The sequence below is a fragment of the Corvus hawaiiensis genome, chromosome 3, assembly GCF_020740725.1.
Source record: "Corvus hawaiiensis isolate bCorHaw1 chromosome 3, bCorHaw1.pri.cur, whole genome shotgun sequence".
Taxonomy (NCBI): Eukaryota; Metazoa; Chordata; class Aves; order Passeriformes; family Corvidae; genus Corvus; species Corvus hawaiiensis.
The window spans coordinates 87,766,818-87,781,747 of record NC_063215.1 but is presented as its reverse complement, the minus strand read 5'-3'; the positions used below and the strand labels follow the sequence as shown (position 1 = coordinate 87,781,747).

The following is a 14,930-nucleotide window of genomic DNA, read 5'->3' as shown; positions in this document are numbered from 1 at the left end:
GTTGATCTGTGGAAAGATTTTAATGTTCTAACTTCTAATCATTATCTCAGCCAAATGGCATGATAGTTGCCAAGAATAAGTAAAGTCTATGAAAAGTAAAACTTTGGGGGGAAAAAAAAAAGAGAGGACTTGAAAGTTTGGGCTATTATAAAACTTACAAGGCTGTTTATTTGGAAGCATAGTAAGTTGCTAGGTGACATAATGGAGCACAAGTCCTTGAACTGCCAGGTCCAGTATATATTATGACCCATGTTATTTTTCTAATTGGAAGAAAACTACAATGGTAAAGGCAGATGATTCGTTGTGATGCTCTATTACTTCAGAATGCAATGGCTGACCTTTTTTGAAACATGGAATTGCCAGATCCTGTTACTCATACAGTCATCTAATTATTTCAAGTCTATAGGTTGCTTGTATTGTGTGGTGCCCTTCCTCAAATGCTGGAGCTGAAGAAAATTGACACATCTTTGAGGTTTAACATAAATGTAAATGCTGAAAATTCCTCAAGTACAAAGCAATTTCCCAGGGAATACAGAAAGAAGATCTCAAACAGTAAATTTAAAGCAAACCAAAACTTTTCATGCCTCCAGCATAAGATATAATCTCTAGACCTGGACATTTTTAGTTAGCTATCACCTTCAGGCTCCATTTTCCAAGACTTTCTTCAAAGTTCTAAGAAATACACATGCTGAAAATAGTTCTTTTTGTTTGGTAACAAAAAATGTCCTGCAATTCCTGCCTCTTTGTAATCACCTCTTTACTACTAATAACAGAAATCTTGGGAAAATTTTTGAAGCCTTAAGCTTAGAATTTTTAAAGTTCTTAACCTAGGCCTCAAGAGAAACTTCTGTTAATCAGCAACTGTAATTTTGACTTAAATTAAGTAGCTTTTTTTCATCATGTTGCTCTTGTATCCTTCTGCCTTTTATTCTCTTAAAGGTTGGAAATCTGCTGTTTTCTTTCTTATGTCTTTATTTTAGCAAGGACTGGACATGGTGTGTGGACTCATCACAGTGGGGACTCCAATCAAATCCCTGTTCCTATGAAAATAAAGTTATAACACAAAATAGTGAGTGAAATAGCGAAGAGATTGAAATAGAAGCCTTAAACTCTCTTGGCTAATCAAAGTTCTGTATAATTTTGTGGGGTTTTGTAATTAATTTGTTACTTGTGTTATTTTTACTGCTTCAAACAAAATCAATAGATTGATTAACCCTTTAATTAGCTTCTAAGTTTACCTAATAGTTTCTGTCCTCATATGTAGCTGTATGTACTACTTTGATCATTTATATAACTTCTGGGAAAAGAATGCTAATTTAGGGAAAATTCCCCCAGGGCTGATGCCCTCCTCATGAAAATGTAGCCGTTGCATTAATACCCTTATTACTTCAGCAAATAAGATACTAGGAGACAGTATTATTACAAGATGCTGGGAGATTGGGTGTCCATATGTCTCCATTCTTAAATGCACGTCTCACGGCAGCTGCAAAAATGGGAGCCTGCTATAATTTTATCTTCCACAATGGCACAAATTTTCCTTTACTTAACGCTTTCAGAACCCTATACAAAAATACTCACACATAAGCTAGTCAAACTCAAGGATACAAATAACCTCCTAGAGGTTATCTATTTTGAAGTTGGAAGTAATTTAAAAGGTGCAAAATCTGACCTCTTGTGTAAGAGCCAACATAAAACTTTGTCTATTAATTCCTAAAGCAAATGGATAATTTCTTATTGAACTAGAATCTCTCTCAAGGACAAAATGGGCACTTTTTGAAACCACTTTCAACCTCATAAAGTATTTATCAGCACTTCTTGCTCTTGAGGACAAATGAAGCTGCATTCAAACTACTGAAATAAGTGCAAAACACACCTGACTTTGTTCTTAAATTGCTGGAATGATTGAACCAAGTGAGGAACAGTTTAATCTTTTCTTTTCTTTCTTGACAATATCTGAGTGTGGGGATTTCTTCTAAAAGGATGACATGAAATGCTGAACTTAAGATTTAAATACCTTAGGAGTTCTATATGAAAATTAAAACCACAGTGATGAGACTTAGAAGAACCATATTCAGTTTCTTACTATCTCCTGTACTGAACAAGCTGAAGTAGACACAGAACACAAAGACTAAGAAAATGAGAGCCAGTAAAGAGAGAAAGTTTGATTTCCTACAGATGAAAAGAAGTCCTAAATATGGACAAGAAGATAAATAATCAAGCTGTGGAAGTTCTTTGACTTGAAGGTATTTATTTTATATTTTCTTTAAAATGTGCAACTGTTGACCAATCTAATTAGGACAGTGTATGTCTTACAGATTTTCAAACTATGAAGTTGACTGAAGGTTCCCTATGGCCTAAAAGTTAAAACTGAGAACATGATGCTTTTTTAATGAACTCAAGATTACATGTGGACAGTGATCTTGAAAGAAAAGAGATATCTCCAGGCAAGGAGATATTATCATGGTTAGGATAAAAAAATAAGGTGAAGTTAAGTCACATCAGGTGACTTAGGGGAAAAAGATGTACACTGTCTTTGCCTTCTTGTTCATAGTATGGTCCTAGAAAGATGTTTCAATAGTCTTGAAAAAGACTTTATGGAATAGAGAAAATGCAATTCATTTTCCTCTACTTCCCAGTGTGCATTTATTCACTATAAATTATCTCCATTTTTTTCTTATGCCTGTCTTAGAAGATTCTTTTACTTTCACATCAATTACCCACAGTGTATTCATATTCACTCATACAGCCTCTCATATTTAGCCTTTGCTAAATAAATTAAGTTCTACAGGTCTTTTATGTCAAAATCTCCGTCAGTCTAACTATTCAAAAGCTTGCAGAAATAAAAGGAGCGGACTGTAAACACACAGAGAATGTATGCTGAAGGTCTCGCCAGGACTCTGTACAACAGTGTGAATGCTTCCCTTCCTTTGTAGCACACACTCTCAGTTCACTGAAGAACAACAGGTTATTTTTCATTGGCAGCTGTCTTCTGGACTTTCGCAATCAGAAAATCTTCTGACATTTCTAGCTGAATGGATTCCAGATTGTAGCAGAATGTGTTGTCATTAGCCCTCAATCCTCATAGCCTTCAACATTTCACAACTTATAACACATTTCATGGTTATCCGTATCTGTTACTCTAATTCTCATGGTCATTCATCTTCTCCTGTATCTCTTGATCCTTTTCAGCACATGGAACTCTCAGCCACATCATCATCAGAGTTTAATTAACACACACTCCCTTTTTTGGCACAAAGTTATTAACTAAAATATCACATAAGCTCTGTCTCACAAAAGCCTGCTAAAAATTTCTTTACAGTCCAAGAATACAGTTTTTCTTAAAAACTATAACAGATCACCTTTAACTAAGTTCTTACTCCTCTTAAAATCCTTTCACTTATCTCCCATCTTTTGCAGTCAGCGTACTACATACTATAGCCAAGAGGAAAACCTGAATAATTTTGATGGTCAAATTAATGATGCAGATTTTGTTTTGCAAAAGGATGAGTAAACCTAGAGTACTAATTCTGATTTGGGTGCTACTTGGCTAACACACCATTCTTGAAGACAATATATTATGGAGTACACTCCAGCATTTCTGCAACGACAGCTGTGTCATAGAAAGGGTATTTCAGAAGACAATTGTGTCCTTTCTGTTATCTTTTGTTCTTCCTTTGCTATGCAAGTGATCATTCTGCAGGTGGCCCAGGATTCCTTCTCCCCTTTCAGAAATTCAGCCAATGCCTTTATTCTGGAAGCAGCTTGAGTCTAAGATGGCTCGTTGGTTTCTCCATATGCAGACTATCCTATAAAAAAACAGTGTCTCTTCACTGTGCCACTGGCTCAGAGTTTACAGCTCAGGCTTCAGGCTGAAGAAAGGCACCTAAACCATTTGCAGAGCAGGCTTGGCACCAGAAGCAATTGTGGCATTCACCCAGCTCCATACTCCAGCTACTGAACACTGGCAGACACAAAATGGCTTTCCTCACAATTAACTGCAATATTATAATGTCTGCTGCCCAGCTAATTCACAATCCAGCTAAACTGCTAATAACACAGCTATTGCATTTGCAGTTTTAAAAGAATATTGTACTGTCCTGTATCATTTCAATTCAAAGCCAAGCAAACCAACAAACCCAGTTCCCGAAGCTTCAATGAAACATCCCGATTCTTTCAGAGTTCTGGAGCTGAAATTATTTATGCTTCCCTTCCAAATCCTGATTTCCTAGTCTAAATTAATTGAACACTGGGAGTTCTGCTTCCCTCTTGGCTGCAGTCGTTTCTCTTCCTTCAGTCACTTCTGCCTCTAACATCGCCTTCAACATCCCTATCCCTACTGACAAGAGACAAACTTTTTTCGTAGTTTTGGAGCAATGCTGAAAAGATAATTACTATTTATTCTATTATCCCATTCCAGTGTCCTATTTTTCCTTTAGTCTTTGTTTAACCACGAAGTAATATTTTCCATTTGTTTTCATTTTTACCCTTTTGCACTTGACTTTAGATGGTGATTAGTCCTTTTCTATTTTATTCCCTGAAGGCTCACTACCTACGCATCATATGCTTTTTGAGACAGTTGTTCACTTAGCTGACAGAGAAAACCTTTTCCCTACTGTTTTTCCTATTTGGAATACAAGTTCAACACATTTTTACCATGTCTGAGTTAGAGAAATTTCTATCCTCCTCCATAATCAAGTCCCTGATTTTTCACTTCATTTAAATACAGTGCTTGCAATCACTGTAATCTGATCCCTACCACAATCTCCCACCAAAACTAAGGCCAAAATACCATCATGTTGTTTGTGTAACTCTTCAGTAACCACTTCACAGAATGATGGGGTTCTGCTATTACTGCTAAGTTTAGCTCTCATAGCAACACAACAGCCTCTTCTTCCACAAGCAGGTTTTTTTTTCAAAACGATTTTTATATTACAATTAAGGAACTGATGTCCTCAGTGCCTTTAATCTTGGTCTTTCCCCTCAATCTCCCTCCACGGTGCTCCAACCGCATAAAGACAAAAGACCTTCTTCTCTTGAGCCTTACACGGGTGGGCTGAGCCGGGAGATCCCTGCGGACAAACAGGTGCGGCACAAGAGATCGGGAGGGGAATGCCTGGAGCGCTCCCCACGCACCGCACCTCTGGGCTGGGCAACGTGTGCGAGCTCCCTTCGCTCGCAGCCGTGAAGCTCCGGCCGCGGGGAGCACAGCTGGCGGGGAGCCGGTATGGAGGGCTCGGCGGGCGGGCACCTGCGGCGGGCGGGAGGGCACCTGCGGCGGGAGGGCACCTGCGGCGGGTGGGAGGGCACCTGAGGCGGGTGGGAGGACACCTGAGGCACTGCGGCGGGCACCTGCGGCGGGTGGGAGGACACCTGAGGCGGGTGGGAGGACACCTGAGGCGGGCGGGCACCTGCGGCGGGAGGGCACCTGCGGCGGGCGGGAGGGCACCTGCGGCGGGCGGGCAGAGCCCGGCCGCTCCCCGCTCCCTGAGGGCGTGCGAGGGCCGGGAGCCGCTCCCGCCGCGGGGCGCGCGGCAGCGCGTGCCCGCCGGCCGTGCCCGGTTACCGTTGCCGGGGCCCGGCGGCGGCGATGGTGAAGGAAACGATCCGGGTGTACGCGCGGGTGAAGCCGCTGGGCAGGCGGCAGCAGGCGGGGGTAGGCCGGGAGCTGTGCCCCGGGGATGCTCTGGGGAGGCCGGGGAGAGCCAAGGGATGCCCGGGGAGCCGCGGTCCCCGCGCCGGTGGGGGGAGCGGGGCGGGGCGGGGCCCCTCCCCCTCAAGGGGCTCGGGCGGCTGGCGGGGGCGGAGAGGCTGATACGGGGGTGGGTGTGCGGTGAAAAGTTCCCGCGGTCCGAAGCATTACGAAGTTTATGAAACCACGAAGTAGAGGTGTTTAGGTTGTAACTATTGGGGGAAGTGGGTGAGGAACTTACTTCCAGCCTGTTATTGGAGAAACGCTCCGCAGGAAAACACTTGACACGCGTCACTGGGTTTGTGCAGTTCAACAGGGCTCTGTGCAAGGGAGGGGAATGTGTTGCTCCCAGTGTACAGCTGCCCTCCCAAGGGATAATAAAGATAATGAAAGTGTTCTTTAGGAACCGTGCATTTAGGTCTTTCAATTGCCTTCTCGTTTTAAACCAGCTCTTCTCATCGTAGCCTTTGTCTTGTCGTAGCCTTTCGTAATGTATTCTTCCAGATTTTTTGGTAGGGTTTGCACTGGGGGCCATGCTTTGTTTTTTATAACTTCACAGATATTAAAGTGGTTTAGTAAGCAAATTATGTCAAAGAGGCTATGCTTTTGTTTTTGTTTTGGTTTTTTTTCAAATATTGTAGTGTTTACATGGTGACAGGATAGTGCTGGTATGTGCTGGTTTTGTTGTATAGTAGTTAAGGAAGATCTGCTCACATATTCAGTGCAATTTGTAAAAGGTTTATCTCCAGAAAAGGTGCTAAGCTTAGGTAAATGTTATATCCAAAGGTAATGAAATGTTATATTGATGAAATTATTGTGTGGTGTCGTATCCATCCTTATTAGAGTTATTCAGTTGATGATGAGGAACCTCTGCCCAGTCTGGAGATTACTGTGCCACGTGACTTAGCAGATGGGTTCATCAATAATAAACGAGAAAGCTACAAGTTCAAGTGAGTAGAAGCCTTATATTTGTACCTTCTGCCTTTAGTGATTGACAACACTGTGTTTAGTGATACAGATGTATAGAATCAGGAAAAGTCTAATCTTAAAATTAAATTATGGTATAGATAGGTTTATTTTTATACAACTCCCTTAAAAAGAGGAATACTTCAGCACGTGCTCTTCAGCACAATGGGTCTGATAGTGCTGGATAAAATTGTCATACTATTGTCTGTCCATTGCAAGTCATTATGCATTCCTAAGTCTTATGTCAGAGATTCATTTATCAGTTCTTCTATTTTTGCAGCTTGTTTTGAATTTGTGTATGAAGGCTGAAGCAGGACTGTGTGTTCTCTTGTGATCTAATGAGTTGTCACAGGCTGGCTAAAGAAGTTTGATGTAAAACACTGTTTAGAAACTGTGTTTTAGACATAGCCAAAGCAAGGTAAAGAAATCCAGAAATTGTTGAAAGAAACAAATCCTTGGTTGTAGAGTGTAAATATTTTTTAGGAGCTTAAAATCAGTACAGCAATATCAAATATTTTTATTACTGCAACAGAAAAGTGAGGCAACAGTTTAAAATTTTGATGATGGATAAATCTAGATGTATAATTACCTCTAATGATGAGGTCCAGACTGTCTTTTTCCAATTTGGATATGATTTATTTTTTATAATAAACAACAGGTAATTTGTTTCTCTTAAAAAAGAGAGCTCCACATAAACAACCGCAGCTCAGACTGATGTCATTTTACATCAGCTAAGGTAATCTGCTTGGGAAGAGAGGAGCTGCCCTCTCCAAATAGATTAATATGCAACACTATCTTAGGTTGCAGATGCCCAAGCCTGACTTAATGAATGCTAATATTTTTGTCTGACTTTAGAATTTATTAAAACCACTGTAGAGATGGACTTTGAGAAGCCCAATGCCTTTTTATCCTTATGACAATGCAAGAATAATTGTTTGAGTTACTTGACTGATTAAGCATTAGCAGGATAGAATATATGCATTTATGTTTTGTGTATGTTGTTTGTCTGTGATAGTGTACCCACTGAATGGGTCAGCACGGTGCCTTTCTACACACCCAGTGTCTGTACGGCCTTTCTGCGCACCCTGGGAGGTTCTGTGGCAGTATAAAGTTCCAAACTGGGGGGCAACATAGCAGGGCACCAGCAGTACAGGAGGCTGCTGGAATATGTGGATGACAACTTCCTAACATACAGTTAAAAAGCCAATCAGGATATTTGTGAACGTGGACAAACTGTTGAGGGATATTAAGCCTGGAGCTAGCTTTGACTGCAGTGGCCATGAGATAGTGAAATTCGGAGTACTGAGAGAAGGGAGTAAGGCAAAAAGTAGGAGTGCAACCCTGCACTTCATGAATGCAGACTTTGGCTTGTTCATGGATCTGCTTGAAAGAATTCTCCGAGACACATTTCTGGAGATATGTCCAGGAAAACTGGCTGATTTTCAAGGATCACCTCCAAGCTCAAGGACAATCCAGCCACATGAACAGAAAATGATGCAAAGGCAGCAGGAGGCCTGACTGGATGAGGAAACATCTCCCAACTAAATGGCAATACTAAAAGTAGGGGTAGAATGGGTGGGAGCACTGTCAGGTGACCCAGGAATGCTGTGTGAGGAATGGAATCAGGAAAGCCTAGATAAGGACACAGTGAGGGGTGCTGAAAACAGCCTGAGCTGCTGGGCTCAGAGGGTTGCCTCAGGGGCTCAGAGGGCTGTCAGCCAGGCCAGCTTGAGGCCAGTCACTCCCATAGCCAATAGGAGGGTCCAGTCCTATTTAGTATTGATGACCTGGGTGATGGGACCGAGTGTAGCTTCAGCAAGTTCACAGACCATACGAAACTGAGAGGGGTGGTTGATACACCAGCCATTCCTGCTGACCTCAAGAGACTGAAGAAATGAGTCAATAGGAATCTAATAAAGTTCGACAAAATGAAATACTGAGTCCTGCTCCCATTGAGGAATAACCAGGGCAGGCTCAAGGATGACTGAAAGCAGATATGCATACCTTGTGTACTGGTAGACAAAAGTTGAACATCAGTCAGCAATACACCATTTGCAGTAAAAAAGGTCAACAACCCCTGGGCTGCATTAAAAAGAGCATTGCCAGCAGACCAGGGAAGTTGATCCTTCCCCTCATTAAAACCAGTGAGATCACATCTGGAATTCTATGTCCAATTCTGGGCTCCAGCAAAGAGACATAAAGATAATTAAGGGACTGGAGAGTTGAACATGTGAGGAGAGGCTGAGGGACCTGAGACTGTTCACCTCAGAGAAGGCTCAAGGCGATCTTATCAATGTCTATTAACACTTGATGGGGAAAGGGGAGATACAGAAGATGGAACCAGATGCTTTTCAGTGGTGCCCATGTGCAGGACAAGAGTTAATGGGCACAAATTGAAATACAGGAAATATCACAGGATCATAGAACGGCTTGTGTTGGAAGGAACCTTAAAGATCATCTAGTTCCAACCCCCTCTGCCACTAGACCAGGTTGCTAAGAGCTTCATGCAGCCCGGCCTTAAACACTCCCAGGGGTGGAGCATCCACAGCTTCTCTGGGCAACCTGTTCCAGTGCCTCAACGCTCTCAGAGTAAATAATTTCTTCCTAATATGTAATCTAAACCTACTCTCAGTTTGAAGCCATTCCCCCCTGCACTGTCACTACATGTCCTAGTAAAAAGTCCCTCTCCATCTTTCTTGTAGGCTCCCTTCAGGTACTGTAAGACTACAGTTAGGTCACCCCAAGGCCTTCTCTTTTCCAGGCTGAACAATCCCAGTTCTCTTAGCTTTTCTTCAAAGGAAAGGTGCTCCATCCCTCTAATCATCTTAGTGGTCTCTTGTGGACTCTCTCCCACAGGTCAATGTCCTTCCTGTGCTGGTGATCCCACTGTGAAGTGATCAAATACTGGAACAGGTTGGCCAGAGAGGTTGTGCAGCCTTCATATGTGGAAATAGTCAAAATCTGACTGGACAGAACCCTGTTCTGGGTGACTTTGCTTTGAGCAGGGGGGTTGGAGCAAATGGTCCCTTCCAACCTCAAGAATTCTGATTTTGTAAAATAACTGCAGATATTTTCTATAGAAGGTGACAAAACATATTGAATTAAATATCTTCTTGTGACCTATAGTAATCGTGCAGCAGAATGAAGGAAATAGCTTGAAAAAATGTGAGCCTGGCTTTACTGGTGGGATGCTGTATTTGGTTATAGTGTAATCTATTTATCCAGGATTCAATGTAGTGCCAGTTACAAACACTAATTCTCTTGATAGATTTAAAATACGGTTTATTTTTTTCTAAGCCACATCATTTTATCAGAGGATTTTATTGTACAGATCTTGTCAAAGCAGCTCTGTGTACAGCCTATTTATGTACAATAGCACAACAGCAAGCTGTGGTTAAGACTACAGGGAAAACATTGTACTAAGTTATGTAAGCCTAATGATGTAAACATTGACTATTGCAAACACAAACAAAAATGTATGAATCAAGTAGTGTTTTAACATTCTAAGCAATTATTATTTGCTTAATATTTTCAGATTTCAGAAAATTTTTGGTCAAGAGGCAAAACAAGATGTGATTTTTGACAGCATTGCCAAACCAGTAGCAGAATGGTACGTTGTTGATCTTGCAAGTAACCAGGGAGAAGCTATTTCTGCTTTTGTTGTATCACTCCGAGGAGAGCTGGCAAGTCTTTGTCTCATTGTAAAAGTGGATTGATATTCTAATTTTCTAAATACTGACATGTCTGAATCCAGGAGATATACAATCCCCTGAGAATTTTATGCATACTAAGGTTCCATTTTTGACTCTTCATATAGCAATGCTACTGTTGCCTCTTTTGTTGTATAGCCATAGAAATCCATGCCCAATTCTTTTTTTTTTTTTTTGTCTGTAATATAAGCTAACTTCATTGCCTTAGAAAAGAATTCCCTATATAGTTTCATGGAGAGGTAAACCTAATGAAAATCTTATCACCCTCCATATAGTTTTCATTGTTAGGAACTCTCATTAATATCTGTGGAGATATTCCTAAATCTTGTCCTTATTACTTTTGTCTTAACATGTAATATAGTGCTTTTGGCACTGGTATTTTTTTTTCTCCTCTCTTTTCATAATCAAACAATGCTGATATTTGACAGTTTGCAAAGGCAAATATTTAAGTCTGATGATGACTTCTGCATTCATTGTGTGGATTGAATGCCACTCTGAAACTGGTGGATTTTCTAATATGCCATTCTCTTTACTCAGTTTACTGTCTGCATTGCTGAAGTTTGTACTGGTTTTAGCGAGGGAGAAAATCCCATTCTGGAGGAAGCAGAACTTCTGCATAGTGTTTGCTTGTTTATCAAACTTACTGCTCAAAATCCAAACTTGTAGTGAGTTGGGAAGTATTACTTCAAGTGCCAACTTTCTCATTCATTGTCTGACCCATCTGTTGGTTTAAGCTATGATTCTGCAAATTATTCCTCAAGCTGTTGCACAGTCCTGTGTTTAGCACTGTAGGAAAACAAACATCTTCAGCTGGACACTAAGCCTTTCTCATGTTGTTCCATGGATGAAAAATATATCTATCTCTTTATGAATTCATTTTCTTTCTTCCCATCCTTCCTGTTTTCTTCTCTAAAGTCCCACATAAAGCAGAAAGGTAATTGACATTGAAAGAAGAGCCATTGAATTTGGAACTTCATTAGAATAAGCTAAATAGACTTAAAAATAATGCTTGTTATGTTTTTTCCTCATCCAAAAGATATTTCTTTGCTGATCTGACATTTTCACATAATAGCTTCAGATTAGCTCATACACTTAACTTTAAATATTTCTGGGTTTAATGTTGACTGCAGAAAAAAAATCTTTATCTTATATGAGTGTGTTTGGAAAGAGGAGGGTTAGAAGTCTCATTGTTACATACTACGGACTTAATTATCCTCAACAAAAACTCAGAGTATCAAAATTAACTAGTAAGAGACTGGCTAATTGTTTTCCCCTTTGGAGTGTTTTTCTAGAATATGAAAATGTTTTCCAGTTGAATAGTTCATCTATACAGTGCTCTAATAAACAGGAAGGGGTATTATTTTCCTTTATTTCAGTGTTAGCTGATAAAAGACTTTTCTTATATATTAATTTTCTCCATTATGTAGGCTTTAGTTTCGGAGTTTAGGTATTTTTAAGTACTTGAAAGTACTTAAATGCTATTAAAATCAATGGTGTTTAGGTATACAATTATCCCCAAATAGCTGAGTCTTTATCTTTAATGCTAAAATTGACTTATAAAACCATTCTTAATTAAATCAAGATTTTGTCTCTGAGCATTATAATGTGGTAAAGCTTGTATTCTAAATGATGTTTGTGCTGTTAGTGATAATACTGAAGGACAATTTTACTTGTGTTTTTATAATAGAATAGACAATAACTGAAGTTCGTTCATGTTTTTATCCACTCCCTTGATTTTCTACCTCTTTTTAGACAAAAATATGTATTTCAAAATGTCTTCAGAGTCATGAGGTTCCTTGGCTAATGGAGTCCTGAACTGGGCCTGAAATTTATTTCACTCTGTGGTTAATGACACCATTTTCCTTTCCATCATGGGACAATAAGAATTGCCCTGTTTCTCTTAAAGACCACAGTTTTTCATAGTAAAATGTTCTTCACTATTTGTTTCTTTCGAAGTCAACACTCTCTTGCATGAAAAAGCTGTTGTAAATACACACATTTCTGTTGTTGGAGTCGCTTGACTGAGGGAACGGGTTTTGTGTGTGTATTGCCAGGGAAAAGAAAGTAGCAGGAAAATATCAATTAAGTAGTTCAGTAACATTTTGAGGCTCTTTGTCATGCATTCTTACAGTCCTGAGAAAATTCAGTTAAGAGACTTGAATGCTCAGAAAAAAAAATCTTGAGCATTGTTTAAACTAAAACCAGAAATGCAATGGTCAGGATTCTAAAATCTTTCTAGTTTGTTCTTGGATGGATGGAAATTGGATGCAACTTTATTTTCTCTTTTTCTTTTTTATTTTTTTTCCTTTTTAAGTGTTTTTTCTTTGATGTTGGGCCACTACTTCTTTTTCTGTAAGTCCAGTTACACTGTCATCTTGCCTGTGGTTTCAGAGGCACCAGACATTAGTTTGTTTAATTTGCTTCTTCAGCCAAAAGTGCCAGCCTCTGCAAACCATTCAAATCCAGCATGTGATTTGCTGGAACTTTATTACTTTTCTGCTATCCTTGAGTCCTTACATTGTTTCTTTTCCTTTTAATTTTAAATATATATTCTTGATAATGTTTTTGTGCAGTGTCAACTGGATATTTAAGAAGCAGCCCTAATTCTGTTACTCTATTGTCCCGGTTTGAGACAAATTCGGAGGAATGTCCAAATTTGAACATCCTGTGATAGAAGGCAGGTTTCAGCCACCCCTCCCCCACCAGGTTCAGCAAAAAAAATTTTCCTCCGAAGAAAGTGAAATTAAAAAAATGTTTATTTAACAGACACAATGCACAATAATAAAACCTCTTGGTGTGGAGAGAACCTGGTAAAATTCAAAGTCCTTCTGTAGGTGTGGCTGTTCTCTCTCCGGAGCTGGGGTGTGACCCCTCCAGGCTGTGGTGTGGGCCTCCTATGGTGATCCGGACCGGAGCAGAACAGTCCAAGGAAAGTTCTTGCCTCAGCTAGCGAGCTGGCTGAACTGCAGAGAATTTTAACTCTCTGTCTCTCTCCTGAGCAAAAGAGCCAAGGGCTGGGAAAAGCAGGAAGGTGCTTGCCTCCGCTCTTGCTGCCGCAGGAGCGTGCAGAGAAGGTAGAGTGACCTTGGAGCACAAACTGCTGTGAAAAGTTTGCCCGGCTTTTTTTTTTTTTCTTTCTCTTGCACCCAGTTTTAAAGGCACAGAAAGGCACAGGAATCACGTCTGGGCATAGAGCGGCGATAGGGGATACACGTCATAAAGTCACCCCAAGACATCTACCAAAACCAGAGAAAATAGATAACATCATACTTTAACAGTTTGCTAATTATTATGCATGGCTTTAGCCTCACAGCTAAACAAGGCTACTCTTAAAATGTTTCAAATATTAGTATTATGATTATGTATGCAATCAGAAATTAAGTAGAAAATGTTAACTGTTTTGAATTAGTTGTGGTTTTATTTCTAATATGGCCAATGTTTTAGTATAGTATTTCTTGATTTATTAAAGAATAACATTTGAAAATATTTTCTCTTCAGATGTCTCATGCAAATAAGAAATAGCTCAGCTGTTTATAAACCTAATGGCAATCACCTGTGATCTTTTGAAAAATCTGATGGCCTTGGGGATAATGCTCCCATTGCTGCAGGTTCTGGTTTCTTTTCATGTGCTGTGTTTATCCGAAGAATTAGCATCTGTAAAAAATATACTACTTCAGTTTAGTCTCTTCTGGTTTTGTGGTTTTTTTTGTCTGCTGTGTATTCTTACAGAGAATGTAGTAAAAATATTTTTATTAACAATTATCCATTTTGTACCTGGATATATTTGTCACACAGTGTTGAAAGTAGTGATTTGGCTCATCTGCATCACAATGACCTGTAGAATCTATGTATAGCAAAAGGACACGTTTTGGATGTCAGCTTGAAAGAAATGTAGCTTGAACTTTCCCTTAATTGAGGAATTAGATAGTAATGCTAGCTGTTCTTTCTCAAAGGGAGTGCAACTATGAGGCAATAGAAAGTGAAAAGTGTCACTGATGTTTCTTCTCAAATGAGTATTAGTTGCTTGTGTTTCTTTTGACTTAAATTGCACAATTTAGAATTGTTCAAGAATGGACTGCTTATTATAAGTTACAGTTTGACAGCTTTGATTCAGAATATCTTTGTGTCACTTATCTGTTGCAGTGTTTATGGTTAAATTCTAAATATATTTAGAGATCTTAGTCAAAACGAGAAAATATACTACTTTTTTTTTCTGTCGGAAAACTTCTGAAATTTCTAAGGAAACTTGCCTGCACTAATCTCTCAAAAACAGCTACATGCACATTTGGAAACCAGTTTTGGTTTTTAAAGATGAGGCATTACCAATTTGTATTTGTTGCACAAATCTGGCAAAGACATAAAGAAAAAATGTCATACAGAGATACTTTGTTAATTTTAATTAAAAGAAACTTTAGTCTGACCTCCAAGTGTTAGAAGATACCTGAAAACTGAGTCTCTGTAAAGACAAATTCTCCTGAAAACTTATTTTCCAGATCCTTGAAATTAAGTTCTTCCTTCTTTTTATCTTCAATGTAATTTGGAGGGGCCTGGTTTTTCTAGGACTG

At 39.6% G+C, this 14,930-nt stretch overlaps 1 protein-coding gene across 5 annotated transcripts in view; it reads left to right on the top strand.

Annotated features, from left to right (window-relative positions):
- The first annotated feature begins 5,557 nt into the window (after positions 1–5,557).
- Positions 5,558–14,930, top strand: part of KIF6 (kinesin family member 6) — a 157,734-nt gene continuing 148,361 nt past the window's right edge. For 4 of the 5 annotated variants that reach the window (XM_048298807.1, XM_048298806.1, XM_048298805.1 and 1 more), the window contains exons 1-3: positions 5,558–5,653; positions 6,533–6,639; positions 10,191–10,265. In XM_048298807.1, the coding sequence (XP_048154764.1) occupies positions 5,588–5,653; positions 6,533–6,639; positions 10,191–10,265 (248 nt within the window). In that variant the 5' untranslated portion in view covers positions 5,558–5,587. The remainder of the gene's footprint in view (positions 5,654–6,532; positions 6,640–10,190; positions 10,266–14,930) is intronic. The other variant, XM_048298808.1, reaches the window with a different exon arrangement.